Below are 27,911 nucleotides of genomic sequence, written 5' to 3'. Positions count from 1 at the left end.
TGAACCTCCTTTGAACCCTCTCCAATTTCAGCATAGACTTTCTAAGATAAGGGGCCCAAAACTGCTCACAATACTCCAAGTGAGGCCTCACCAATGCTTTATGAAGCCTTACCATTACATCCTTGCTTTTATATTTCAGTCCCCTTGAAATGAATGCTAACATTGCATTTGCCTTCTTCGCCACAGACTCAACCTGCAAATTACCCTTTAAGGAATCCTGCACAAGGACTCCCAAGCCCGTTTGCACCTCAGATTTTTGAATTTTCTGTCCATTTAGAAAATAGTCTACCTGTTCATTTCTTCTATCAAAGTGCAGGACCATACACTTCCTGGCACTCTATTCCACCTGCCACTTCTTCACCCATTCTCCTAATATGTCCTTCTGTAACCTCTCCATTTCCTCAAAACTACATGCCTACCACCTATCTTCATATTGTCTGCAAATTTTGAAACAAAGCCATCAATTCCATCATCCAAACCATTGACATATAATGGAAAAAGAATCGGCCCCATCACAGACCCCTGTGGAACACGTATAGTCACTGGCAGTCAGCCAGAAAGGCCTCCCTTTATCCCCACTCTGCCTCCTGCCAATCAGCCACTGCATTATCGATGCTAGTATCTTTCCTGTAATACCATGGGCTCATAGCTTGTTAAGCAGCCTCGTGTGGAACCTTGTCAAAGGCCTTCTGAAAATCCAAGTACACAACATTAACCGATTCACCTTTGTCTATCCTGCTTGTTATTTCTTCAAAGTATTCCAACAGATTTGTCAGGAAAGATTTTCCCTTGAGGAAACCATGCTGACTATGGCTTATTTTATCCTGCGCCTCCAAGTATCCCCAAAAACACATCCTTAACAATCGACTCCAACATCTTCCCAACCAGAGGTCAGTCTAACTGACCTATAGTTTCCTTTCTTCTGCCTCTCTCCCTTCTTGAAGACTGGAGTAACATTTGCAATTTTCCAGTATTTCAGAACCTAGTGGTTCTTGAAAGATCATTACTAATGCCTCCACAATCTCTTCAGCCACCTCTTTCAGAACCCTGGTGTGTACACCATCTGGTCAAGGTGACTTATCTACTTTCAGACCTTTCCGTTTCCCAAGAACTTTCTCTCTAGTAATGGCAACTTCACACACTTTATGTCCCCGACACACTTGAACTTCCGGCATACTGCTCATGACTTCCACAGTGACATAAGTCACTGTTTGACATAACTGACATAAGTCAGTTTGTCTGCCGTTTCCTTGTCCCCCATCACTACCTCTCCATTATTGTTTTCCAGCTGTCCAATGTCAACTCTCCCCTCTGCTCTCCTGACCTCTTCATCTCTCCATGACCTTTTGACCTCCCTGCCAACCCTGTGACCTCTGCTGACCCCATGATCTCTCTTCTGAACCTGTGACCTTTCAACAACTTTCTTTTCAAGAGTCTCTCTTTGATTTAAAAACATTCCAAGACTCTGCTTCAATCATCCCAAAGCCTCACGAGTTTCCAACACAAAAACTATTGCCTGAATTCACCCTGACACCTAGTTCTGGATTTTCCTCTTCACATCCATCTTGTCAACACCCCTCAGTATCAAACACACTCTCGTTGTTCTGCTGTAGACACAGGCGTCCTCTCCTGCTCTATCCTCAGATGACAACTTGTCAATTGGGTATTAGAAGAGAGAACATGGAACTGTACAGCCACGAGTGTGGTAGAGCAAAAGGATCTGGGAGTACGGGTGTCATCGTTATCCATAAGATACAGATACATAGAATTGGGGGTGATGTATTAGCACGGATAGAGGATTGGTTAACAATAGAAAGCAGAGATTTGAGACACATTGGTGTTACTCTGATTGGCAATCAGTGCTGAGTAAACACAAAGTACACTGCAGATGCTGTGGTCAAATCAACACACTGGAGGAACTCAGCAGGTCGGGCAGCATCCGTGGAAACGAACAGTCAGTGTTTCGGGCCAGGACCCTTCGTCAGGACTGAAGAAGGAGGGGGCAGGGGCCCTATAAAGAAGGTGCTAGGTGAAAAACCAATCAGAGGAAAGATCAAGGGGTGGGGGAGGTGAAGCTGAGAGGGGATAGGCAGGAAAGGTGAAGAAGGAATGTAAGGGGAAAGCACTATGGGTAGTAGAAGATGGCAGAATCATGAGAGAGGTGATAGGCAGCTGGAAGAGGAGGCAGAGTGAAAGTGGGATGGGGGAAGGGAGAGGGAGGGAATTACTGGAAGTTGGAGAATTCGATGTTCATACCAAGGATGTTCCGCAGGGATCGGTGCTGGGTCTGCAACATTCTCGATATACGTTAACGATCTGGAAGAGGGAACCGAGTATAGTCTACCTAAGTTTCCTGATTACACTGAATTGAGTGGAAAAGCAAATTGTGCAGAAGATATGGAGAGTCTGCAGAAAGATATAGATGGGTTAAGTGAGTGGTCAAGGTTCTGGTAGATGGAGTACAATGTTGGTAAATGTGGAAGAGAGTTATGATGTTGATGGAATCGGAAAACCTGGATAGGAATGTTGGAAGGGTTATTTCTTTGGAATGAGTGATGGGGCAACTGAAGTTGAGTGAATTTACCCCCTCTGGTTCAAGAGTCTGATGGTTGAGGATAACAAACAACACACACAAAATGCTGGAGGAACTTGGCAGCATCTATGGAAAAAGAGTACAGTCGACGTTTCCGGTTGACGCCCTTCGGCAGAACAGTTGTTTGTGTTGGAGGATAGTAATTGTCCCTGAACCTTCTGATGTGGGTTCTGAGGTGCTTGTACCTGCTTGCTGATGGTAGCAGCGTAAAGAAAGTGGGGTATCCTAGGTGGTGGGGGCCCCTGATGCTGTTTTCCTGTGACAACACTCTGTGTAGATGTGCTCGCTCAGTGGGGGGGAGACCTTCACCAGTGACGGACTGGACTGTATCCACTACTTTTTGTAGGATTTTCCATTCAAGGGCAGTGGTGTTTTCATAAGATTGTGAACGTCCTGGCGAGTGTAAATGAGGAACCATTTCCTACCACTGAAGACACGGAGGATTGTAGATGGAGTTGTGTGCACTAGAGGGCGCTGTTGACCTAGAGCTCAGTGTCTGGAGGAGCCTGAATTCACATTGACCTGGTATGTATGAATGGTCTGATTGTAGTTTTGGGGAACCATCACCTGCCGGATGTGAACTGGAGTACTGATTGAACTTCTCTTCTTACTTGAGGAAGGATGTACAGGCTTTGGAGCTGTTGCAGAGGATTCTGGAGATGAGGGTTTCGTTACTGATTAATAGGACTCTGAAGCTCACATTTGTTCCTCAATTACACTTCATTTACCTGAACAGCCCGGCTGTTGTCACCACTCTGTTGTGCACAAGAACAGCCCAACCCCAGATACCACACTGTTGTGAACAAGAACAGCCCAACCCCAGATACCACACTGTTGTGCACAAGAACAGCCCAACCCCTGTCACCACTCTGTTGTGCACAAGAACAGCCCAGCCCTTGTCACCACTCTGTTGTGCACAAGAACAGCCCAACCCCTGTCACCACTCTGTTGTGCACAAGAACAGCCCAACCCCTGTCACCACACTGTTGTGCACAAGAACAGCCCAACCCTTGTCACCACACTGTTGTGCACAAGAACAGCCCAACCCCTGTCACCACACTGTTGTGCACAAGAACAGCCCAACCCCTGTCACCACACTGTTGTGCACAAGAACAGCCCAACCCCAGATACCACACTGTTGTGCACAAGAACAGCCCAACCCCTGTCACCACACTGTTGTGCACAAGAACAGCCCGGCCCTTGTCACCACACTGTTGTGCACAAGAACAGCCCGGCCCTTGTCACCACACTGTTGTGCACAAGAACAGCCCAACCCTTGTCACCACACTGTTGTGCACAAGAACAGCCCGGCCCTTGTCACCACTCTGTTGTGCACAAGAACAGCCCGGCCCTTGTCACCACGCTGTTGTGCACAGGGACAGCCCAACCCCTGTCACCACACTGTTGTGCACAAGAACAGCCCGGCCCCTGTCACCACTCTGTTGTGCACAAGAACAGCCCGGCCCTTGTCACCACACTGTTGTGCACAGGGACAGCCCAACCCCTGTCACCACTCTGTTGTGCACAAGAACAGCCCGGCCCTTGTCACCACTCTGTTGTGCACAAGAACAGCCCAACCCCTGTCACCACTCTGTTGTGCACAAGAACAGCCCAACCCCTGTCACCACACTGTTGTGCACAAGAACAGCCCAACCCTTGTCACCACACTGTTGTGCACAGGGACAGCCCAACCCCTGTCACCACTCTGTTGTGCACAAGAACAGCCCGGCCCTTGTCACCACACTGTTGTGCACAAGAACAGCCCAACCCTTGTCACCACACTGTTGTGCACAGGGACAGCCCAACCCCTGTCACCACACTGTTGTGCACAAGAACAGCCCAACCCCTGTCACCACACTGTTGTGCACAAGAACAGACCAACCCCAGATACCACACTGTTGTGCACAAGAACAGCCCAACCCTTGTCACCACACTGTTGTGCACAAGAACAGCCCAACCCTTGTCACCACTCTGTTGTGCACAAGAACAGCCCGGCCCTTGTCACCACGCTGTTGTGCACAGGGACAGCCCAACCCCTGTCACCACACTGTTGTGCACAAGAACAGCCCGGCCCCTGTCACCACTCTGTTGTGCACAAGAACAGCCCGGCCCTTGTCACCACACTGTTGTGCACAGGGACAGCCCAACCCCTGTCACCACACTGTTGTGCACAAGAACAGCCCGGCCCTTGTCACCACTCTGTTGTGCACAAGGTGAGCAGCCCAACCCCTGTCACCACTCTGTTGTGCACAAGGTGAGCAGCCCAACCCCTGTCACCACTCTGTTGTGCACAAGGTGAGCAGCCCAGTGTCCTGGGAGAGGTTGCTGAAGAGATAGTGGTCATGTTCTTTTAAGACTCACTGGATTCTGGCATGGTCCTGGAGGAGAATGTCACTCATCTCCTTAAGAAGGGAGGAATGCAAAAAGAAAAGAAATTCTAAGCCAGTTAGCCTAACTTCAGTGGTTGGGAAAGCGTTGGAAGTATATTTTTAAGGATAAAGTTTCAGGGTTCTTGGAGACTAACGATAAAACTAATCAATGTCAGCATTGTTTCTGTAAAGGGAAACCTTGCCTGAAAAATCTGTTAAGAATTCTTCCAGGAAGTAACAAGCAGGGTGGACAAAGGAGAGGCAGTGGATGTCATTTACTTGGATTTTCAGAAGACATTTGATAAGGTGCCACACATGAGGCTGCGTAACAAGATAAAATCCCATGGCATTACCAGGAAAGATGCTGAAATGGATAGAGGAATGGCTGACGGGCAAGAGGCAGCGAGTGGGAATAATGGGCCTTTGGGGTTCCTCAGTGTTCAGTATCGAGATCGCTACTTTTCACATTGTTTGTCGATGATTTAGATAATGGAATTGATGGCTTTGTGGCAAAGTTTGTAGATGATCCGAAGATAAGTGGAGGGGTAGGTAGTGCTGAGGAAGCAATGTGATTGCAGCAGGAATTAGACAAATCGGAAGAATGGACAAAAAATTGGCAACACACACAAAATGCTGGTGGAACACAGCAGGCCAGGCAGCATCTACAGGGAGAAGCACTGTCGACGTTTTGGGCCGAGACCCTTCGTCAGGACAACAAAGTGGCAGATGGAATACAGTGTGGGAAATGTATGATAATGCATTTTGGTAAAAAGGACAATAATGCACACTATTATCTAAATGGGGAGAAGGTTCAAACATCAGAGGTGCATAGGGACCTGGGAGTCCTTGTGCAATTAATTTACAGTAGTACCAACCCGTCGATCGCGATCGACTAGTCGATCTTTGGGACTTTCCCAGCAGATCCCGAAAAAAAAGAAAGAAAAATAAATAGACAAATACTGTTGAGGGATTGTTTCCGGGTTGTGGGGTTTTAGTTCCGTTCTTTCTGCCCAGTGCGCATGCGTATAGCTCTCCCGCACTACACAGTGTAATTCACTGGTCCCCAACCACCGGGCCGTGAGGAAACGATGTCAGTTAGCTGCACCTTTCCTCATTCCCTGTCAGCCCACTGTTGAACTTGAACCCACACGAGATCATCAGGCGACTAAACGCAGTGATACCCTCATGCCAGGGATCACCGGTTGGCCTTGGGCAGCCGGCAGGAAGTGCCGTCACTACTGGTCTGGAGCGCTGCCTCTAAACCTGTTTAACACACCGAATGTTCGTGGGGAATCCGAAGCTAAAATATTCGCAGATGACCTAATTCGGGCTCAGCGTTTTGTAAGTATCAGAGCAGCTACCGCGCTGCGATCTACTGAAACAAACTTCTGTCGGCCGATAGATCCTACAAGGGGGGCGGGCGTCCTGTTGTACTCTCCGCTCGGTCAGTCGCTCTCTCCGGACTGTGACCGCCGCAGCCCCGGCATGGGGACCTCCGGCCCTTACCTTGTCCTCTTACCCCACCCACGACCAGCCACACCTGGCCAAGGCAGTTGGTGGCGGGTGGGCGGGTGGCTGGAGTTTGGGCCGGGAGGCTGTCTAATGAGGCAATGAAGCCCTCAAAACTTCTTCGGTACCCCGAGTCCAAGCACCCAGCGCTTAAAGACAAACACGTTGAGTTTTTTCAGTGGAAAAAACGTGAGCAGCGTGGGACAGAAGCTAAGTGCCGAGAGCCGCGATAACTAAATTGCGGAATAGACTGGACATAAGGAACCTGCTTCGAGTATCGCTGTATTCCCGTCGTGTTTACACCACGCCCACCCCGCCCCATTGGCCGGTCCGCAAGAATATTGTCAATATTAAACCGGTCCGCGGTGCAAAAAAAAGCTGGGTACCCCTGGAGTTTATACATTTTTTTTTACTTCTGGGTTGCGGGGTTTTACTTCCGATCTTTTCTGCCCCGGTGCACATGCGTGTAACTAATCGATCTGGGGTCAATCTGGCCTTTCACTAAGGCCGAGGTAGGGGATCTTGGGCTTAAAAAGGTTGGTGACCACTAGTTTACAGGTTGAGTGTGGAAAAGAAGGCAAAGGCAATTTTGGAAGGGGAATCGAATATAAAAACGAGGAGATAATGCTGAGCCTTTATAAAACACTAGTCAGGCCACACAGAGTATTGTCAATAGTTTTAGGCCCCATATCTCAGAAAGGATGTGTTGTCATTGGAGAAGTCCAGAGGAGATTCATGTGGGTCATTTTGGGAATGAAGGGGTTAACATGAGTGTCGAGCAGCTTTGGGCTCGTACTCTGGAATTTAGAAGAATGTGGGGGGGATCTCATTGAAACTTACTGAATGTTGAAAGGACTAGATAAGGTGGATGTGGAGAGGGTGTTTCCTGTGGTGAGGGTATCCAGAACTAGAGGGCATAGCCTCAACATTGTGGGGTGACTTTTAGAACAGTAATAAGGAGGAATTTTTTAGCCAGAGTGTAGTGAATCTGTGGAATGCTCTGGCACGGACTGTGGTGGAGGCCAAGTCTGTGGGTATATTTAAGGCAGAAGTTGGTTGTTTCCTGATTGGGCAGGCCATCAGAGGATCTGGTGAGAAGGCAGGTGTGTGGGGTTGAGTGTGATCTGGGATCAGCCATGATGGAATGGTGGAACAGACTCGATGGCTGAATGGCCTAATTAGCTCCTGTGTCTTCTGGTCTAATAGTTTTAAGGAGTATAACCCGACCCGTCACCATACTGTTGTGAAGTTTGAGCAAAGAAATGGCATTTTTATATGGAAATAGACTAGTTGGAAATCAACCAGTTGTGGGTGTTCAGATTCCTTAATCGGCATGATCCATCACCAGTCACACTGTGATAACTGAGGGTTAATAACCAATAGAACCTCCACATTAAAGGCCAGTAGTACTTCAGAATTAGCAAAGTAACTGACCATTAGTAACCATCAGCCAAGAATGCCCCATTTGTACTTTTATATTATCTTGGCCCGCCAAATGTCTCTGCTACCCTAATATGCAAAAGGCTCTGAAGGACCTTTCTCGTCTGGGTTGGCTGTACACTCTTTGTAAACTATCTTCAGCTGCATATTATCTTAACCATAAGACAAAGGAGCAGAAGTCGGCCATTCGGCCCATCGAGTCTGCTCCGCCATTTCATCATGAGCTGATCCAATCTCCCCTTTCGTCCCATTCCCCTGCCTTCTCACCATAACCCTTGATGCCCTGACTACTCAGATACCCATCAATCTATGCCTTAAATACACCCAATGACTTGGCCTCCACTGTCGCCCGTGGCAACAATTTCCATAGATTCGCCACCCTCTGGCTAAAATTTTTTTTTTCGCATCTCTGTTCTGAATGGGTGCCCTGCAATCCTCAAGTCATGTCCACTCGTATTAGACTCCCCCCACCATGGGAAACAACTTTGCCACATCCACTCTGTCCATGCCTTTCAACATTCGAAATGTTTCTATGAGGTCCCCCCTCATTCTTCTAAACTCCAAGGAGTACAGTCCAAGAGCGGTCAAACATTCCTCATATGTTAACCCTCTCATTTCTGGAATTATTCTAGTGAATTTTCTCTGAACCCTCTCCAATGTCAGCACATCCTTTCTTAAATAAGGAGCCCAAAACTGCACACAGTATTCCAAGTGAGGTCTTACCAGTGCCTTATAGAGCCTCAACATCACATCCCTGCCTCTATACTCTATTCCTCTAGAAATGAATGCCTGCATTGCATTCGCCTTCTTCACCACCGGCTGAACCTGGAGGTTAACCTTAAGGGTATCCTGCACGAGGACTCCCAAGTCCCGTTGCATCTCAGAACTTTGAATTCTCTCCCCATTTAAATAATAGTCTGCCCGTTTATTTAACCCTTGTCTTGCCACAACTTTCATCAGGGGATTAGCCTGTGAGGAGAGATTGAGTTGTCTGAGAGTATATCACCTGCAATTCAGAAGAATGAGAGGGGATCTTATAGAAACATATACAATTATGAAAGGGATAAGATAGAGGAAGGAAGGTTGTTTCCACGAGTAAGTGAGACTAGAATTTGGAGACAGAACCTCAAGGTTGAGGATGGAGATGAGGAGAAACTGTTTTTCCCAGAGAGTGGCAAATCATGGAATTTTCTGCCCAGGGAAACAGTTGAGGCTTCCTCACTAAATATATTTAAAGCCAATAGAGTTTTGTATGGCAGAGGAATTAATTCACTACCTTTTTATTTCTATTTTCACACTATTTATTTATTTAATTATTTTGTGTCTGTGTGCATGTGTGTGTGTGTACATGCGTGTGTGTGGGTGTGAGTGAGTGCATTGTGTGTATATATTCAGTTTTTTCTGTATTATGAATTGCATTGTACTGCTACTGTAAAATTAACACATTTCATGACACAATGCCAGTGATATTAAACCTGATTCTGAATTAAAGGTTATGAGGAAAAGGCAGGTAGGTGGAGTTGAGTCCATGGCCAAATCTGCCATGATCTTATTGAGTGGTGAGACAGACGCAATGGGCTGAATGGCCGTCTCCTGCTTCCAGTCTTCTGTTCTAGTGTTGAGTTGGTGGAGCAGACTCAATGGGCTGAATGGCCAACTCCTGTTCCTAGTCCTTGTGTTCTAATGTTAACCTAGAACATAGAATAGTACAGCACAGTACAGGCCCTTTGGCCCACAATGTTGTGCCGACCTTTAAACCCTCCCTCCCGTATATCCCCCCCCATCTTAAATTCCTCCATATACCTGTCTAGTTGTCTCTTAAATTTCACTAGTGTATTTGCCTCCACCACTGACTCAGGCAGTGCATTCCACGCACCAACCACTCTCTGAGTAAAAAAAACCTTTCTCTAATATCCCCCTGAACTTCCCTCCCCTCACCTTAAAGCCATGACCTCTTGTATTGAGCAGTGGTGCCCTGGGGAAGAGATGCTGGCTGTCCACTCTATCTATTCCTCTTAGTATCTTGTATACCTCTATCATGTCTCCTCACATCCTCCTTCTCTCCAAAGAGTAAAGCCCTAGCTCCCTTAATCTCTGATTGTAATGCATACTCTCTAAACCAGGCAGCATCCTGGTAAACCTCCTCTGTACCCTTTCCAATGCTTTCACATCCTTCCTATAGTGAGTCAACCAGAACTGGACACAGTACTCCAAGTGTGGCCTAACCAGAGTTTTAAAGAGCTGCATCATTACCTCGCGACTCTTAAACTTTATCCCTCGACTTATGAAAGTTAACACCCCATAAGTTTTCTTAACTACCCTATCTACCTGTGAGGCAACTTTCAGGGATCTGTGGACATGTACCCCCAGATCCCTCTGCTCCTCCACACTACCAAGTATCCTGCCATTTACTTTGTACTCTGCCTTGGAGTTTGTCCTTCCAAAGTGTACCACTCACACTTCTCCGGGTTGAACTCCATCTGCCACTTCTCAGCCCACTTCTGCATCCTATCAATGTCTCTCTGCAATCTTCGACAATCCTCTACACTATCCACAACACCACCAACCTTTGTGTTGTTTGCAAACTTGCCAACCACCCTTCTACCCCCACATCCAGGTCGTTAATAAAAATCATGAAAATTAGAGGTCCCAGAACCGATCCTTGTGGGACACCACTAGTCACAACCCTCCAATCTGAATGTACTCCCTCCACCATGACCCTCTGCTTTCTTTTTTTTTTATTTAAATTTTTTTATTAGTTTTTCAAAACATTTTACAAATTAAAAACCCCAAATCCCAATGAGGAGCATTAATACAGTGCAAAATTAAGCATACAATAACAATATGCTACAAAGGAAGAGAATTTAACAAAAAAGCACCTAAATTAAAGACAAGTGAGCTTAGTGTCCTCCCCAAGCCCCACAACACAAGAAAAAAAACAACAACAACTCCAGACCGACCACAACACAATATAAAGAGTATAGGTCAGGACAGTCAAACTCCCAGACTGTGAATACACTTAGCAACAGAGGATAATAATGCCTACTACCAGAAAAAAAAGGGAGCTGAAAGCAAGGGACCGAAAAGAAGAAAAAAAAGAAAAAAAACCCTAGTCAAGAGGAAGGTTATGAAAGTACTCGATAAAAGGTCCCCAGACCTTATGGAACTTTAGATCCGAATTAAGAACTGAATAATGAATTTTTTCGAGGTCCAAGCAGGCCATAATGTCGTTAAGCCATTGCGCATGAGTGGGCGGGGCAACATCTCTCCATCTAAGGAAGATCAAGCGTCTAGCCAGGAGAGAGGCAAAGGATAGTATTCGGCATTTGGTCGGACCCAGACATAAATCTGTCTCGCCCCAAAAACCGAACAGAGCAATTAAGGGGTTTGGTTCTAGGTGCTGATTCAGAATACACGATAATGTAGTGAAGACACCTTTCCAGAATTTCTCCAAGCTAGGACAGAGCCAGTACATATGGATGAGAGAGGCCGCGCCCCTCTTGCATTTATCACAGAGCGGACTAATGCCAGGGTAGAATCGAGATAGTTTAGATTTAGACATATGGGCTCTATGAACAATCTTAAACTGTAAAAGGCAATGGCGAGCACAAAGAGAGGTTGAGTTAACCGATTTGAGAACTGAGTCCCAGCTCTCCTCGGATAAGGAGATATTTAAATCCTGCTCCCGGCCATTTTAATTTTATCCACAGGGGCCCGTCGTAAGGCTGCTAGTTTATCTCGGATAATTGATATTAAACCTTTACCTAGTGGATTAATGGAAAGAAATAGGTCCATAGCATTTTTCGCAGGCATTTCAGGAAAGTTAGGAATTAAAGGAGCAGTAAAGTGTCGGATTTGGAGATATCTGAAAAAGTGAGCGTTAGGCAGGTTGAACTTAACAGAGAGCTGCTGAAAAGAAGCGAAGCAATTATCAATGAAGAGATCTTCAAAATGTCTAATGCCCTTCCTATACCAAACATGGAATGCTGAATCGTACGTAGTAGGTAAAAAAAGGTGATTATGTGCGACAGGGCTAGAAACGGAAAACCCCTGGAAACCATAGCATTTCCTGAACTGAGCCCATATACGCAAAGTGTGTCTAACAAGAGGATTAGCTATTGATCTGCGCAGACTACTAGGGAGTGCAGAGCCAAGAAGTGCAGATATAGATAATTCTTTAGTGGAGCTCAACTCCATTGCCACCCAGTTAGGGCACTCAGGTTGGCTGTGGAAGAAAGACCAGAAGGTAGCACAACGTATATTAGCTGCCCAATAATATAAGCGAAAGTTAGGTAAAGCCATGCCACCCTCTTTTTTAGATTTTTGGAGGTGGATTTTATTAATTCTAGAGCGCTTATTCTGCCACAGATATGACAAAATAATAGAGTCTAAGGAATCAAAAAAAGATTTAGGAATAAAAATTGGGATAGATTGAAATAAGTATAAAAATTTGGGGAGAACATACATTTTAACAACATTAATACGACCTACCAAAGACATAGATAGAGGTGACCATTGTACCAGACTCTGTTTTATAGCATATGAAAGATTGACAAAGTTTTCACGAAAGGGATCTTTAAACTTCCTTGTGACTGTAATTCCAAGATAAGTAAATTGATTATGGACTACTTTAAAAGGGAGATCATGAAATATTAGTTCTTGTGCTTCTTTATTGATTGGGAAAAGTTCACTCTTATGTAAATTAAGTTTATAGCCAGAGATCTGGCTAAACTGGTCAAGAAGTGAAAACATTAGAGGTAAGGATGTAGACGGATTTGAGAGAAAGAGTAATAAGTCATCAGCATAGAGAGAAACTTTATGCTCAACACCCCCTCTCCAAATCCCAGTCAATTCAGGACAGTTTCGAAATGCTATCGCCAGAGGTTCTATAGCCAAATCAAAGAGAAAGGGACTTAAGGGGCATCCCTGACGGGTGCCACGTTTGAGATTAAATACTTGGGATTTCTGAAAATTAGTTAAAACAGAAGCAGTAGGACACAGGTACAGCAATTGGATCCAAGAGATGAAACTTTGGCCGAGGTCAAATTTTTCTAAGACTGCAAAAAGGTAGTTCCATTCTATACGATCAAATGCTTTCTCCGCATCGAGGGAAATAACACATTCAGGAGTCCCAGTTAGATAGATAGATAGATAGATACTTTATTCATCTCCATGGGGAAATTCAACTTTTTTTCCAATGTCCCATACACTTGTTGTAGCAAAACTAATTACATACAATACTTAACTCAGTAAAAAATATGATATGCATCTAAATCACTATCTCAAAAAGCATTAATAATAGCTTTTAAAAAAGTTATTAAGTCCTGGCGGTAGAATTATAAAGCCTAATGGCATTGGGGAGTATTGACCTCTTCATCCTGTCTGAGGAGCATTGCATCGATAGTAACCTGTCGCTGAAACTGCTTCTCTGTCTCTGGATGGTGCTATGTAGAGGATGTTCAGAGTTATCCATAATTGACCGTAGCCTACTCAGCGCCCTTCGCTCAGCTACCGATGTTAAACTCTCCAGTACTTTGCCCACGACAGAGCCCGCCTTCCTTACCAGCTTATTAAGACGTGAGGCGTCCCTCTTCTTAATGCTTCCTCCCCAACACGCCACCACAAAGAAGAGGGCGCTCTCCACAACTGACCTATAGAACATCTTCAGCATCTCACTACAGACATTGAATGACACCAACCTTCTTAGGAAGTACAGTCGACTCTGTGCCTTCCTGCACAAGGCATCTGTGTTGGCAGTCCAGTCTAGCTTCTCGTCAAACTGTACTCCCAGATACTTGTAGGTCTTAACCTGCTCCACACATTCTCCATTAATGATCACTGGCTCCATATGAGGCCTAGATCTCCTAAAGTCCACCACCATCTCCTTGGTCTTGGTGATATTGAGACGCAGGTAGTTTGAGTTGCACCATATCACAAAGTCCTGTATCAGTTTCCTATACTCCTCCTCCTGTCCATTCCTGACACACCCCACTATGGCCGTGTCATCAGCGAACTTCTGCACATGGCAGGACTCCGAGTTATATTGGAAGTCTGATGTGTACAGGGTGAACAGGACCGGAGAGAGTACGGTTCCCTGCGGCGCCCCTGTGCTGCTGACCACCGTGTCAGACCTACAGTCTCCCAACCGCACATACTGAGGTCTATCTGTCAAGTAGTCCACTATCCAATCCACCATGTGAGAGTCTACTCCCATCTCCGTTAGTTTGTGCCTTAAGATCTTGGGCAGGATGGTGTTAAAGGCACTAGAGAAGTCAAGGAATGTAATCCTCACAGCACAACTGACCCCCTCTAGGTGAGAGAGTGATTTGTGCAGCAAATACGTGATAGCATCCTCCACTCCCACCTTCTCCTTATACGCAAACTGAAGAGGATCCTGGGCGTGCCTGGTTTGTGGCCTCAGATTCTGTATTATCAGCCGCTCCATGGTCTTCATCACGTGCGACGTCAAGGCAACAGGTCTGAAGTCATTCAACTCCTTTGGTTGTGGTTTCTTCGGTACCAGGACAATACAGGATGTTTTCCACTGTCTGGGTACTCTTCTCTGCTCCAGGCTCATGTTGAAGATGCGCTGTAGTGGTTCTCCCAGCTCAGTCGCACAGGCCCTCAGTAATCGTGGGGAAACTCCATCCGGTCCAGCCGCCTTGCTGGTACAGATCTTCCTCAGTTGACCTTCCACCTGTGCAGCCGTAATCAGTTGGAGCTGAGTATAAGATATTAAATAGACGCCGAATGTTAAAAAAAGGCAGACGGTTTTTAATAAAGCCTGTTTGGTCATCAGAGATAATGGAGGGAATAACGGTTTCTAATCTATGAGCCAACACTTTAGCTAAGATCTTTACATCAACATTGAGCAGAGAGATCGGCCTGTACGAGGAACACTCTGTTGGGTCTTTGCCCTTTTTAAAAAGAAGAATAATAGATGCCTCATTGAAAGAGGGTGGCAATTTGCCGTAATTAAACGAGTCAGATAATACTGAAAGTAACTGAGGAGAAAGAAGTGAAGAGAATGATTTATAAAATTCTACAGGGAACCCATCAGGTCCAGGAGATTTCCCTGAGGACAGTGCAGAAATTGCAAAAGATATTTCTTCTGATGATATAGGCGCATTGAGTTTGGCTTTGAAATCAGATGAAAGTGAGGGGATATTCTGATTCTGTAAAAATCGATCAACAGAGATATTGTCATTCAGAGATTCAGAGGAAAAAAGCGGAGAATAAAATTTTTTAAATGCGTCATTAATTTCTAAATGATCCGATGTAAAGTCTCCATTCTCCTTCCGGATCTTTGTAATATGTTGTTTGGCTTTGAAACGCCTCAGCTGATTGGCTAGGAATTTACCAGACTTATCCCCATGAATGTAAAAGTGACTCTTGCTTTCGAGAAGTTGGCGTTCGACAGGTTGAGTGGACAGAAGGTTAAATTTAGTTTGGAGTTCAACGCACTTCTTGTATAATTCAGGGTTCTTAGTTTGGGCATATATTTGATCCAAATCTTTAATCTGGTTAATGAGGTCTGATCGATCTGCACGGGATCTTCTGTTGAGATTTGCTGTGTAATAGATTATTTGACCCCTCAGATATGCTTTCATGGCATCCCAGACAATCTGGGATGGCACTTCAGGTGATGTATTAGTGTTAAAATAAAAGGTTATCTGATCCTTAATAAATTTTACAAAATCATCATCTGATAATAAAGTTGAATCAAACCACCAGTGTTTATTCCTCTGAGGGAGACCAGGAAAGTTCAGAGAGAGGGTAATTGGGGCATGGTCAGAAATCAGTATACTCTGATAGTCACAAGAGTAGGCAAATGGGATAAGTTGGTTATCGAGTAAGAAATAGTCAATTCTAGTGAAGGTATGGTGAACATGTGAGAAAAAAGAATAGTCTCTCAGTAGGATGGAGGAAACGCCATATATCAGAGATACCAAAATTAGAGAGAAATGATTGGATAGCTAAGGCAGATTTAGTAGGTGATCTGGTAACAGAGGATGATCGATCCAGTTTAGGATCCAGCCAACAGTTGAAGTCACCACCCAGTATAAGAGAGTATGAGTTTAAGTCTGGTAGTGAGGGAAAAAAACGTTCAAAAAAGTTAACATCATCAAAGTTGGGGGCATACAGGTTTGCTAGTGCAACTTTAGTGTTATATAGTTTACCAGAAACAATAATAAAACGGCCATTTGTATCAGATATTTTATTATGGAGTTCAAAAGGAATATTTGAGTTAATAAGAATGGAGACTCCCCTAGCTTTAGTGGCAAAGGATGAATGAAAATGCTGACCCGCCCACTTTGACAGAAGCCGGGAGTTATCAAAACAACGAATATGAGTTTCTTGAAGGAAAGCAATGTCAGCTTTGAGTTGTTTGATATGTGAGAATACCTTCCTCCTTTTAACAGGGTGATTCAATCCCTTTACATTCCAGCTCACGAATTTAAGTGCCCTAGCCATTATCAATTACTAATGCATAAAAGGCAGCAGGCATATAAAAAGTCAAGCAGTACAGTAGCAGTCTGGGAGCAGAGATGTAAACATAGATTCGTAAAAGCAAAACATATACATGTCCTGAGCAAGAAAGAGAAACAATAAATACAGTGAGTGATGTTGGAACTGGAAAATCACCCCACCCACACAACCCAAAACTAGACGGCTACCAAAACAAGTAGCTAGCTCTACCAAAAAATTTAACCCAAATACAACTTCCAGATCTGTGTCATTAACAACAGTTCCGTATAAATACTATAGCAAATAGTAACTAGTTTATGCACTAGAAAACATAACTACAGATTAGAACACCTTCTGCAGAAGTATAAAACTTTAATACAGAGAAAATCGGAAGAAAACCAAAGCTAATCTACCCGCGAAAAATTATAGAAGAATAAAGTAAGAGAAAGGGGAAAAAAAGGTAAAAAAAAGAGAGGAAGGGGAAAATTATAAATTCAAGACGAGTATTTATCAACCATTTACAGAGAGGAGAGAAAAAAATTCAGAGATTAGAAAAAAGGGGTGAAGAAAAGAAAAAAAAAATTAATATAAGAAAAAGGAAAAATAAATCAGCAATTAAACTGTGAACCAACAAACAGGGAGGCCTTCACTAAAGACTTCGAACCTCCAAAACAAGTTAGAGTCAGTTGTAGAACTCTGTAGATAAAGTTATACAAGAATAAAAATAGATTACACACACACCAAATCCCGGGAGAGATTGTCAACAGCCCTTAGAGTTTCAATGAATAATGTCTGAGTGATTCAGGTGAAGTCTGAGTCCAGTACTTATCCACCATTTTAGGAGGTCCGATCAGATTCCGAAGATGACTGGATAGCCGGAAGACTTGCCACAAATGCTTCAGCTTCCTTCACTGATTTGAACCACTTGTATTTTTCGGTATTAAGCTTGATTCGTAGATCGGCAGGATTGCGAAGAGAGGGTTTAAAACCATGATCAAAAAGCACTTTCGCTGCGCCTTTAAACTCAGCGCGCATCTTTAAGGTCTGGGGTGCAAAATCTTCCACAAAGCGAATGGTTGTATCCTGGAAAGGAAAAGACCCCCTGCGATGTGCCTCTACAATCAGACTGTGTTTTACTTGGTATTGATGGAAACACAAGATTACTGGTCGCGGGCGGGAGCCCAGAATTCCGGGGGGAACATAAACTCTGTGTGCCCGTTCGAGTTCGGGCGGGTTCGGAAGCAAATCTTTCCCGAATATCTCACAGAGAAACTTGGAGAAAAACTTCATGGTTGATCCCTGTTCGGTCGCCTCTGGCAATCCAAGAATTCTGAGATTGCAGCGTCTGCTGCGATTTTCGAGATCCACCATTTTGGAAAGGAGTTTGTTACATTTTTCCTCTAAGCTGGAACAGAGAGTCTCCAAGTATCGAACACGACTTTCTAAATCTTCAGAAGTCGAATCGATGCGAGATAGGTGTTCGGCATGCTTGTCCACTTTATCGTTGATCCGATCCAGTTTGTCTTCCAACTGTTTGAAAGCGGTTTTAAATTCCTTTAAAATTTCATTTCGGAGCTTTCCGAGCACAGCCAGGGTCTCGTCTGAGGGAGCCATAGCTTCCTTTCTCCCGGATTTAGAACTCTTGCTAGACATTTTAAGTTAGATATGTTCACAGGCAAGTAAGAGATACCGAAAAAATTCCTAACTAAGGTTTAAAACATGGAGACATTTAGTGCAAAGATAGCGACAGTAACGGAACAAAAGTTCAGAGCAGCTAAACAATCGCCATCTTACCGGAAGTCCTGACCCTCTGCTTTCTGCAGGCAAGCCAATTCTGAATCCACCTGGCCAAACTTCCCTGGATCCCATGCCGTCTGGCTTTCTGAATAAACCTACCATGTGGAACCTTATCAAATGCCTTACTAAAATCTATGTAGATCACATTCACTGCACTACCCTCATCTATATGCCTGGTCACCTCCTTGAACTCTAACAAGCTTGTTAGACACGATCTGTCCTTCACAAAGCCATGCTGACTGTCCCTGATCAGACCATGATTCTCTAAATGCCTATAGATCCTATCTCTAAGAATCTTTTCCAACAGTTTTCCCACCACAGATGTGAGGCTCACTGGTCTATAATTACCCGGACTATCCCTACTACCTTTTCTGAACGTGGACAACATTCGCCTCCCTCCAATCCTCTGGTACCATTCCCGTGGACAACGAGGACATAAAGATCCTAGCCAGAGGCTCAGCAATCTCTTCCCTCACCTCGTGGAGCAGCCTGGAGAATATTCCGTCAGGCCCCGGGGACTTATCCATCCTAATATATTTTAACAACTCCAACACCTCCTCTTCCTTAAAATCAACATGCTCCAGAACATCAACCTCACTCATATTGTCCTCACTGTCATCAAGTTTCCTCTCATTGTTGAATACCGAAGAGAAGTATTCATTGAGGACCTCGCTCACTTCCACAGCCTCCAGGCACATCTTCCCACTTTTATCTCTAATCGGACCTACCTTCATTCCTGTCATCCTTTTGTTCTTCACATAATTGAAGAATGCCTTGGGGTTTTCCTTTACCCTACTCTCCAAGGCCTTCTCATGCCCCCTTCTTGCTCTTCTCAGCCCCTTCTTAAGTTCCTTTCTTGCTACCCTATATTCCTCAATAGCCCCATCTGATCTTTGCTTCCTACCTGCCTTCTTCCACCTGACTAGATTTTCCACCTCCCTTGTCACCCATGGTTCCGTCACCCTACCCTTCTTTATCTTCCTCACCGGGACAAATTTATCCCTAACATCCTGCAAGATATTCCTAAACATTGACCACATGTCCATAGTACATTTCCCTGCAAAAACATCATCCCAATTCACACCCGCAAGTTCTAGCCTTGTGGCCTCACAATTTGCCCTTCCCCAATTAAAAATTTAACTTTTCTCTCTGATTCTATCCTTTTCCATGATAATGCTAAAGACCAGGGAGCGGTGATCACTGTACCCCAGATGCTCACCCACTCAGAGATCTGAGACTTGACCCAGTTTGTTACCTAATACTAGATCTAGCATGGTATTCCCCTAGTCGACCAGTCAACATACTGTGACAGGAATCCGTCCTGGACACACTTAACAAACTTTGCCCCATCTAAACCATTGAAACTAGTCAGGTGCCAATCAATATTAGGGAATTTAAAGTCACCCATGATAACAATCCTGTTATTTTTGCGCCTTTCCAAAATCTGCCTCCCAATCTGCTCCTCGGTATCTCTGCTGCTACCAGGGGGCCTATAGAATACCCCCAGCAGAGTAACTGCTCCCTTCCTGTTCCTGACTTCCACCCATACTGACTCAAAAGAGGGTCCTGCTACATTACCCACCCTTTCTGTAGCTGTAATTGTATCCCTGACCAGTAATGCCACCCCTCCCCCCCACCCCCCATCCCTTTTAAAGCACTGAAATCCAGGAATGTTGAGTTGGTGGAGCATCAGAAATGAAAGCAGAGTAAAGATGTCTAGCTCTTTGAGTCTGTTCCACTCCTCATTGATCAGTGACCTGTTGGAACAACAGCTTCTGTCACACTCCTGATTCCAGCCGTTGGATCTGATGATGTATTGCTTTAACCTGATTGCAGTGAAGTCTTTTATTAAAAACCGTCCAGAAAGGAAGAATGTAGCTCTTTTGGCCATCCCAACCCCACAGCTGCTTCACCCATCACCTTCTCTCCACGGGTCAGAGTGTAAAGTTTGCTGATGATCACTGAGCTCGTTTTCATTCACTGCCCCTCAGCAACAAGACCATAGGCACAGGAACAGAATTAGGCCATTTGGCCCACTGAGTCTCCGCCATTCCATCGTGGCTGATTTATTATTCCTCTCAACCCCATTCTCCTGCCTTCTCTCTGTAACCACTGCTGTCCTGACTAGTCAAGAACCTTTCCATCTCCACTTTAAATATACCCAAATAAAAATAAATAAATAAACAAATATACCCAATGACTCGGCCTCCACAGCCGCCCGTGGCAACAAATTCCAGAGATTCTGTAGCCTCTGGCTGAAGTAACACCTCCTCGTTTCTGTGCTAAAGGGACTTCCTTGCATTCTGAGGTTGTGCCCTCTGGTCCTAGACTCCCCCACTACAGGAAACATCCTCTCCACATCCATTCTATCTAGACTTTTCAGTATTTAATAGGCTGCAATGAGTGCTCCCTCTGTCATCTATATTTCAGCGAGTACAGGCCTCATTCATTCAGGTGCCTTGCCGTTCGGCGTGGGCAATCATGTCTCTCCATCCATCACGGTCCCTGACCCTCCGAATTGTAGTTGTTGCCTCCCGTTTCTAACCGTGATGTTAATCCATCTATCATTTCCATTCTCTCTCTACCTCTGCTTCTTTTTCCTTCCATCTTTCCAGTTGTAACTAAATGTTCCAATATCTCTCTTCACATGATGTGTCCAAAGAATTTTGATTGCTGTTTTCTGATTTTTTAAAGTAATGTACGTTTTGTTTTCGTTCTCTGTAGAACTTCTTCGTTGGTTATCCTGCCCGTATATGATATGCATAGCATTCTTCTGAGGAACCACATCTCTGCTGCATTGATTCTTTTTTCCATTGCATTTGTGATGGTCCATGACTCGCAGCCATACATCAATATTGGAAGAATGTAGCATCTAAGGCGGATGTCAATTGCTATTTTCTTGTTCGTTAGGATGTTTCTCATTTCTGTAAATGCTGTTCTTGCCATTGCTATTCTTGCTTTAATGTCTGTTTCGCATTTGCCATCAGATGTTACCCAGGATCCAAGGTACTTGAAGTTGTGAACCTGTTTCAGGATTTAATTTCCCAGTACGATCCTACAGTTTGGGCTATCAGGTTTCTTTGATATTACCTTTACTTCAGTTTTCTTTTTGTTTAAGGTTAGGCCAAGGCTTTTGCTCTCCGTGTTGATGGTAGATACTAGTTTCTGTAAATTTACTTCACTGTTCGCTATCAGTACTATATCACACGCGTAGCGGAGTTTGTTGATATTGTATCCTCCTGTACTTATTCCAGGTAGGTTTTGTATGGTTCTCATGATGTTTTCACTGTACAGGCAGAACTGGTCTGGTGACAGGACACAACCCTGTTTGACCCCTCGCTTTACTGGCTGATACTCACCAATCTCGTCTGTCGGTATAGCTGCGTTTTGTTGCTTGTAGAGATTGCTGATTATTCTTAGATCTTTTCCATCGATATTAATATCTTTAAGCATTTTCATGATGACTTGGTGTTTCACTGTGTCAAAGGCTCTTGTGTAGTCAATGAAACAGAAGTGTAGGTCTTGTACTTCTAGTGACCTTTGGATGATATTCCTGAGAATACAAGTTGCGTTTGATGTTCCCTTGCATTTGACAAAGCCACACTGTTCTTCACTGATCTCTGGTTTAATTTTGTTTCTTATTCTGAGCATGATGATTCTAAGTAGAATTTCTGTGAGGTGGCTCATTAAACTAATTGTTCTGTGTTGTCCACACTCTGTTGCACCAGGTTTCTTTGGCAGTGCAATGAATACTGTCTTTAAAAGATCTTCTGGTACTTTGCCACTGTTGTATATTCTATTCAATAAGATTGTTAATTTCTCTACACCAAAATCTTCTAGAGCTTCATACAGTTCAACCGGAATGTTATCTGGTCCTGATGATTTCCTCTTTCACATTTTCTTCATAGCATGTTCCACTTCTTCTTTCAGTATTGCTGGGCCCTCGTTGTTGATGCCAATGTCAAAGTTGTCCTCTCGGTCTTTGATGTATTCTGACCATCTTTGCATTATTTTTCCTTTCTCCATAATTGTAGAGCTGTCTTTTGCTTTTATACATCCTGTTGTTGCCCCACCTTTCTTCCGATTTGTGACCTCTGATCTCGTTGTGCATACTTTTGCTGCTGTTGGTCTTCTGCAATTGTTCTATTAACTCACATTTGTCTTTAAGCCACTTTTCTTTTGCTTCCTTGCACTCGGTTGTTATCTGTGCATGCAAGGATACGTATGCATCATATGCCTTACACTTTCTTCTTTGTTCCATACGTTTCAGAATTTCTTCTGTCATCCATTTCTTTTTAGCTTTTTTTCTGTTGTTTGGGAATCACCTCTTGTGCTGCTTGTGTTTTGCTGTCTCTGAGGTTTTCCCATTGCTGTTCTATAATACTGATGTTTTGTAGAGCCTCAAATTTGTTCTTCACTCTTATTTGGAATTCATTTTTCATGTCACTTTTTTCTCAAAACTCCCAAATTCAGCTTTGGCTCTACTCTTGGTCTTCTAAGCTTTCTGAGTCTCGGGTACATCACGCTGATCACTGGTATGTGGTCACTGTAGCAGTCTGCACCCGGGTATGTTTTGCATGATTTCAGAGCATTTCTATACCTTTTTCTTATAAGCACGTAATCAATCTGGTTTCTGGTGTTATCCCCTGGGGCCTTCCATGTCCATAGTTTTCTCGGGTGTTGCTTGAAGACGGTATTACCAATTATATAATCTTTTTCTGTGACCCGTGTAGCTAGTCGTTCACCTCTCTCATTTCTCTCACCTGTGCCGTAATGCCCAATATTGTCCTCGTCCCTGGTCTTGCCTACTTTTGCGTTGAAGTCACCTTGAATAATGGTGTTTTTTGAGCTTTTACATTGTCTTAACGGTGTTTATAGTTCATCATAAAATTGATCGATGTTTTCTTCACTGCTGTCTGCTGTTGGGGCATAAACTTGAACGATGTTAATGTCAAAAGGTTTTGCATATAGCTTCACAAGTAACATATGATCTGATACTGTCCAATACCCTTTTATTGATTTTGCATTTTCTTCATCTAACATAATTCCAACACCATTTTCATGTATTTCTCCTCCTGAGTAAATGATGGTATATCCCTCAGAGCTTGTTTTACCAGCTCCTTTCCATCTCATCTCGCACATTCCCAAGATGCTGATCTTTTATCTTTCCATTTCCTGTTTGATGTTGTCTAGTTTACAGGCCCAGAGCGGAAGCAGGGAGACCCAGGCTGCAACAGGCTGTACCAGGCTGTACAATAGTCAGTGTTGACCATGCCATGGAAATGCCAAGCAAAGAGTAGCTGTGACAAGAGAGAGCCTAATCACTGCCCTTCTCAGTAGAAGCATCCCGCCACCCAGTCCTGACCATGAGCACCCTGGGGTGCAGCTGTTGACCAGCGATGCAGCGGCTGAAGGGCAGGTCAGGGGCTGGACGTCCGGCAGTGAGCAACCCAATATACTTTCCCATCCCCTCGGCACAGATTAGGCCAGTGCTGGAATAACTCTGCTTACATCTTCAATATATTGGGAAAAAGCAGTACGTTTCATTTGCACTTACTCCTTCAAAGGTTCATGGCACCAGTGGCTGTGGTGTAGAGTTCAGTACCCTGCTCTCACACAGTGGCTGTGGTGTGAATCTTGTAGAGTTCAGTACCCTGCTCTCACACAGTGGCTGTGGTGTGAAACTTGTAGAGTTCAGTACCCTACTCTCACACAGTGGATGTGGTGTAGAGTTCAGTACCCTGCTCTCACACATAGGCTGTGGTGTAGAGTTCGGTACCCTGTTCTCACACAGTGGCTGTGGTGTTGAGTTCAGTACCCTGCTCTCACACATAGGCTGTGGTGTAGAGTTCGGTACCCTGTTCTCACACAGTGGCTGTGGTGTAGAGTTCAGTACCCTGTTCTCACACAGAGGCTGTGGTGTAGAGTTCGGTACCCTGTTCTCACACAGTGGCTGTGGTGTAGAGTTCAGTACCCTGTTCTCACACAGAGGCTGTGGTGTAGAGTTCAGTACCCTGCTCTCACACAGTGGCTGTGGTGTAGAGTTCAGTACCCTGCTCTCACACAGTGGCTGTGGTGTGAATCTTGTAGAGTTCAGTACCCTGCTCTCACACAGTGGCTGTGGTGTAGAGTTCAGTACCCTGCTCTCACACAGTGGCTGTGGTGTAGAGTTCAGTACCCTGTTCTCACACAGAGGCTGTGGAGTAGAGTTCAGTACCCTGCTCTCACACAGTGGCTGTGGTGTGAATCTTGTAGAGTTCAGTACCCTGCTCTCACACAGTGGCTGTGGTGTAGAGTTCAGTACCCTGCTCTCACACAGTGGCTGTGGTGTAGAGTTCAGTACCCTGCTCTCACACAGTGGCTGTGTTGTGAATCTTGTAGAGTTCAGTACCCTGCTCTCACACAGTGAATGTGGTGGGAATCTTGTAGACTTCAGTACCCTGCTCTCACACAGTGGCTGTGGTGTAGAGTTCAGTACCCTGCTCTCACACAGTGGCTGTGGTGTAGAGTTCAGTACCCTGCTCTCACACAGTGGCTGTGGTGTGAATCTTGTAGAGTTCAGTACCCTGCTCTCACACAGTGGCTGTGGTGTAGAGTTCAGTACCCTGCTCTCACACAGTGGCTGTGGTGTAGAGTTCAGTACCCTGTTCTCACACAGAGGCTGTGGAGTAGAGTTCAGTACCCTGCTCTCACACAGTGGCTGTGGTGTGAATCTTGTAGAGTTCAGTACCCTGCTCTCACACAGTGGCTGTGGTGTAGAGTTCAGTACCCTGCTCTCACACAGTGAATGTGGTGGGAATCTTGTAGACTTCAGTACCCTGTTCTCACACAGTGGCTGTGGTGTAGAGTTCAGTACCCTGCTCTCACATGGTGGATGTGGTGTAGAGTTCAGTACCCTGCTCTCACACAGTGGCTGTGGTGTAGAGTTCAGTACCCTGCTCTCACACGGTGGATGTGGTGTAGAGTTCAGTACCCTGCTCTCACACAGTGGATGTGGTGTAGAGTTCAGTACCCTGCTCTCACACAGTGGCTGTGTTGTGAATCTTGTAGACTTCAGTACCCTGCTCTCACACAGTGGCTGTGGTGTAGAGTTAAGTACCCTGCTTTCACACAGTGGCTGTGGTGTAGAGTTCAGTACCCTGCTCTCACACAGTGGCTGTGGTGTAGAGTTCAGTACCCTGCTTTCACACAGTGGCTGTGGTGTAGAGTTCAGTACCCTGCTCTCACACAGTGGATGCGGTGTGAATCTTGTAGAGTTCAGTACCCTGCGCTCACACAGTGGCTGTGGTATGAATCCTGTAGAGTTCAGTACCCTGCTCTCACACAGTGGCTGTGGTGTAGAGTTCAGTACCCTGCTCTCACACAGAGGCTGTGGTGTAGAGTTCAGTACCCTGCTCTCACACAGTGGCTGTGTTGTGAATCTTGTAGACTTCAGTACCCTGCTCTCACACAGTGGCTGTGTTGTGAATCTTGTAGACTTCAGTACCCTGCTCTCACACAGTGGATGCGGTGTAGAGTTCAGTACCCTGCTCTCACACAGTGGCTGTGGTGTAGAGTTCGTACCCTGCTCTCACACAGTGGCTGTGGTGTAGAGTTCAGTACCCTGCTCTCACACAGTGGCTGTGGTGTAGAGTTCAGTACCCTGCTCTCACACAGTGGCTGTGGTGTAGAGTTCAGTACCCTGCTCTCACACAGTGGCTGTGGTGTAGAGTTCAGTACCCTGCTCTCACACAGTGGCTGTGGTGTAGAGTTCAGTACCCTGCTCTCACACAGTGGCTGTGGTGTAGAGTTCAGTACCCTGCTCTCACACTGCTATCTTTTGCTAAGGAGGGAAAGGGGTGTCTGTGTGTTGCTCTGCAAGAAGCTCCCGGACCTGTCTTGGCAACATGTTGTTAGTTGCTCGTTGCTGTTGAGAGTGAATCTTGGAGTTCCCTCTTTGACAGCAGTATGGGATAGCACTAGGAGGACCGTGCTCACTGGCTGACATGAATCCTGATGAAGGTTCTCGACCCAAAACATTGATTGTTTATTCCCCACCGAAGGTGCTGCCTGACCTGCTGAGTTCCTCCAGATTTTGTGTGCGTTGCTGACAGAAGTCAGCTTCCATGATCGTTGCTTGAAATAACTTGTTTCTGCAAACAAAGGAGCCCCATCACCCAGAGCATGCTCTCTTCCCATTACCACCATCAGGGGGACCTTACAGGAGCTTGCAGACACACACTCTTTGTTTCATAAACATTTCCTTTCCCTGCACCATGGGATCATGAACACAACCTCATCGTTTTGCCCTGCTTGTTTATTTTTTATATTTCTTTTTTTTTATTTTTTAAAAATTTTTTTAAATTAGTTTTTCAAAACATTTTACAAAATTAAAAACCCCAAATCCCAATGGGGAGCATTAATACAGTGCAAGATTAAGCATACAATAACAATATGCTACAAACGAAGAGAATTTAACAAAAAAGCACCTAAATTAAAGACAAATGAGCTTAGTGTCCTCCCCAAGCCCCACAACACAAGAAAAAAAACAACAACAACTCCAGACCAACCGTCACACAGAATAAAGAGTATAAGTCCGGACAGTCAAACTCCCAGACTGTGAATACACTTAGCAACAGAGGATAATAATGCCTACTACCAGAAAAAAAAAGGGAGCTGAAAGCAAGGGACCGAAAAGAAGAAAAAAAAATAAAAAAAAACCCTAGTCAAGAGGAAGGTTATGAAAGTACTCGATAAAAGGTCCCCAGACCTTATGGAACTTTAGATCCGAATTAAGAACTGAATAATGAATTTTTTCGAGGTCCAAGCAGGCTATAATGTCGTTAAGCCATTGCGCATGAGTGGGCGGGGCAACATCTCTCCATCTAAGGAGGATCAGGCGTCTCGCCAGGAGAGAGGCAAAGGATAGTATTCGGCATTTGGTCGGACCCAGACATAAATCTGTCTTGCCCCAAAAACCGAACAGAGCCATTAAGGGGTTAGGTTCTAGGTGCTGATTCAGAATACCCGATAATGTAGTGAAGACATCTTTCCAGAATTTCTCCAAGCTAGGACAGAACCAGTACATATGGATGAGAGAGGCCACGCCCCTCTTGCATTATTTTTTATATTTCTTATTGTGACATAAATAATATTTTTAATGTACCTCACTGTACCGCTGCCACAAACAAAGTTCCCGACGTATGCCAGAGGTACGAAGCCTGACTCTGAGTGTCTGGTTTGTTACAGTTTGATCGGAGGGTCGGACTACAAGCTGATCTACAGACACTATGCAACCCTCTACTTCCTCTTCTGTGTTGACTCATCTGAGAGTGAGCTGGGCATTCTGGATCTGATACAGGTTTGTGTGACCACTGCATTCCATGATGTCCTATCATTATTCCTCTGGGTCGAGGGAATTGCACAGCTTGTCCATGGGTTGAAGCTGCTAAATGTACCGGAGAACGTTTTGCAGAGAGAGTGTAGAGAGATATTGGACAGAACCTTTATTTACGGAGTCTAGGGAATCCCAGAAAAAGGACTTGGAAGAACAGGAGAAACATGCAGAACAATGGATCCAGGCACATTTATGTCTGCTGGAAGTGAAGAGAAATTGAACATTTTAAACGTTTATGTCATTCCTTCGTGTCACAGGAGACTTATAAATAAGATACGGATGCATGGAGTCGGAGGAAGTGTATTGGCATGGATAGTGGATTGGTTAACCAAAAGAAGGCAGAGTGTTGATATAAATG

At 44.8% G+C, this 27,911-nt stretch overlaps 1 protein-coding gene across 4 annotated transcripts in view; it reads left to right on the top strand.

Annotated features, from left to right (window-relative positions):
- The window catches only part of LOC140718700 (AP-3 complex subunit sigma-2), a 108,115-nt gene that overhangs the window by 25,869 nt on the left and 54,335 nt on the right, over positions 1-27,911 (top strand). For all 4 annotated transcript variants that reach the window (XM_073032758.1, XM_073032759.1, XM_073032760.1 and 1 more), the window contains one exon: positions 27,406-27,517. In XM_073032758.1, the coding sequence (XP_072888859.1) occupies positions 27,406-27,517 (112 nt within the window). The remainder of the gene's footprint in view (positions 1-27,405; positions 27,518-27,911) is intronic.

The sequence above is a fragment of the Hemitrygon akajei genome, chromosome 30 (genome assembly GCF_048418815.1).
Source record: "Hemitrygon akajei chromosome 30, sHemAka1.3, whole genome shotgun sequence".
NCBI classification, from domain to species: Eukaryota; Metazoa; Chordata; class Chondrichthyes; order Myliobatiformes; family Dasyatidae; genus Hemitrygon; species Hemitrygon akajei.
This window is presented reverse-complemented; position numbering and strand designations above follow the sequence as displayed.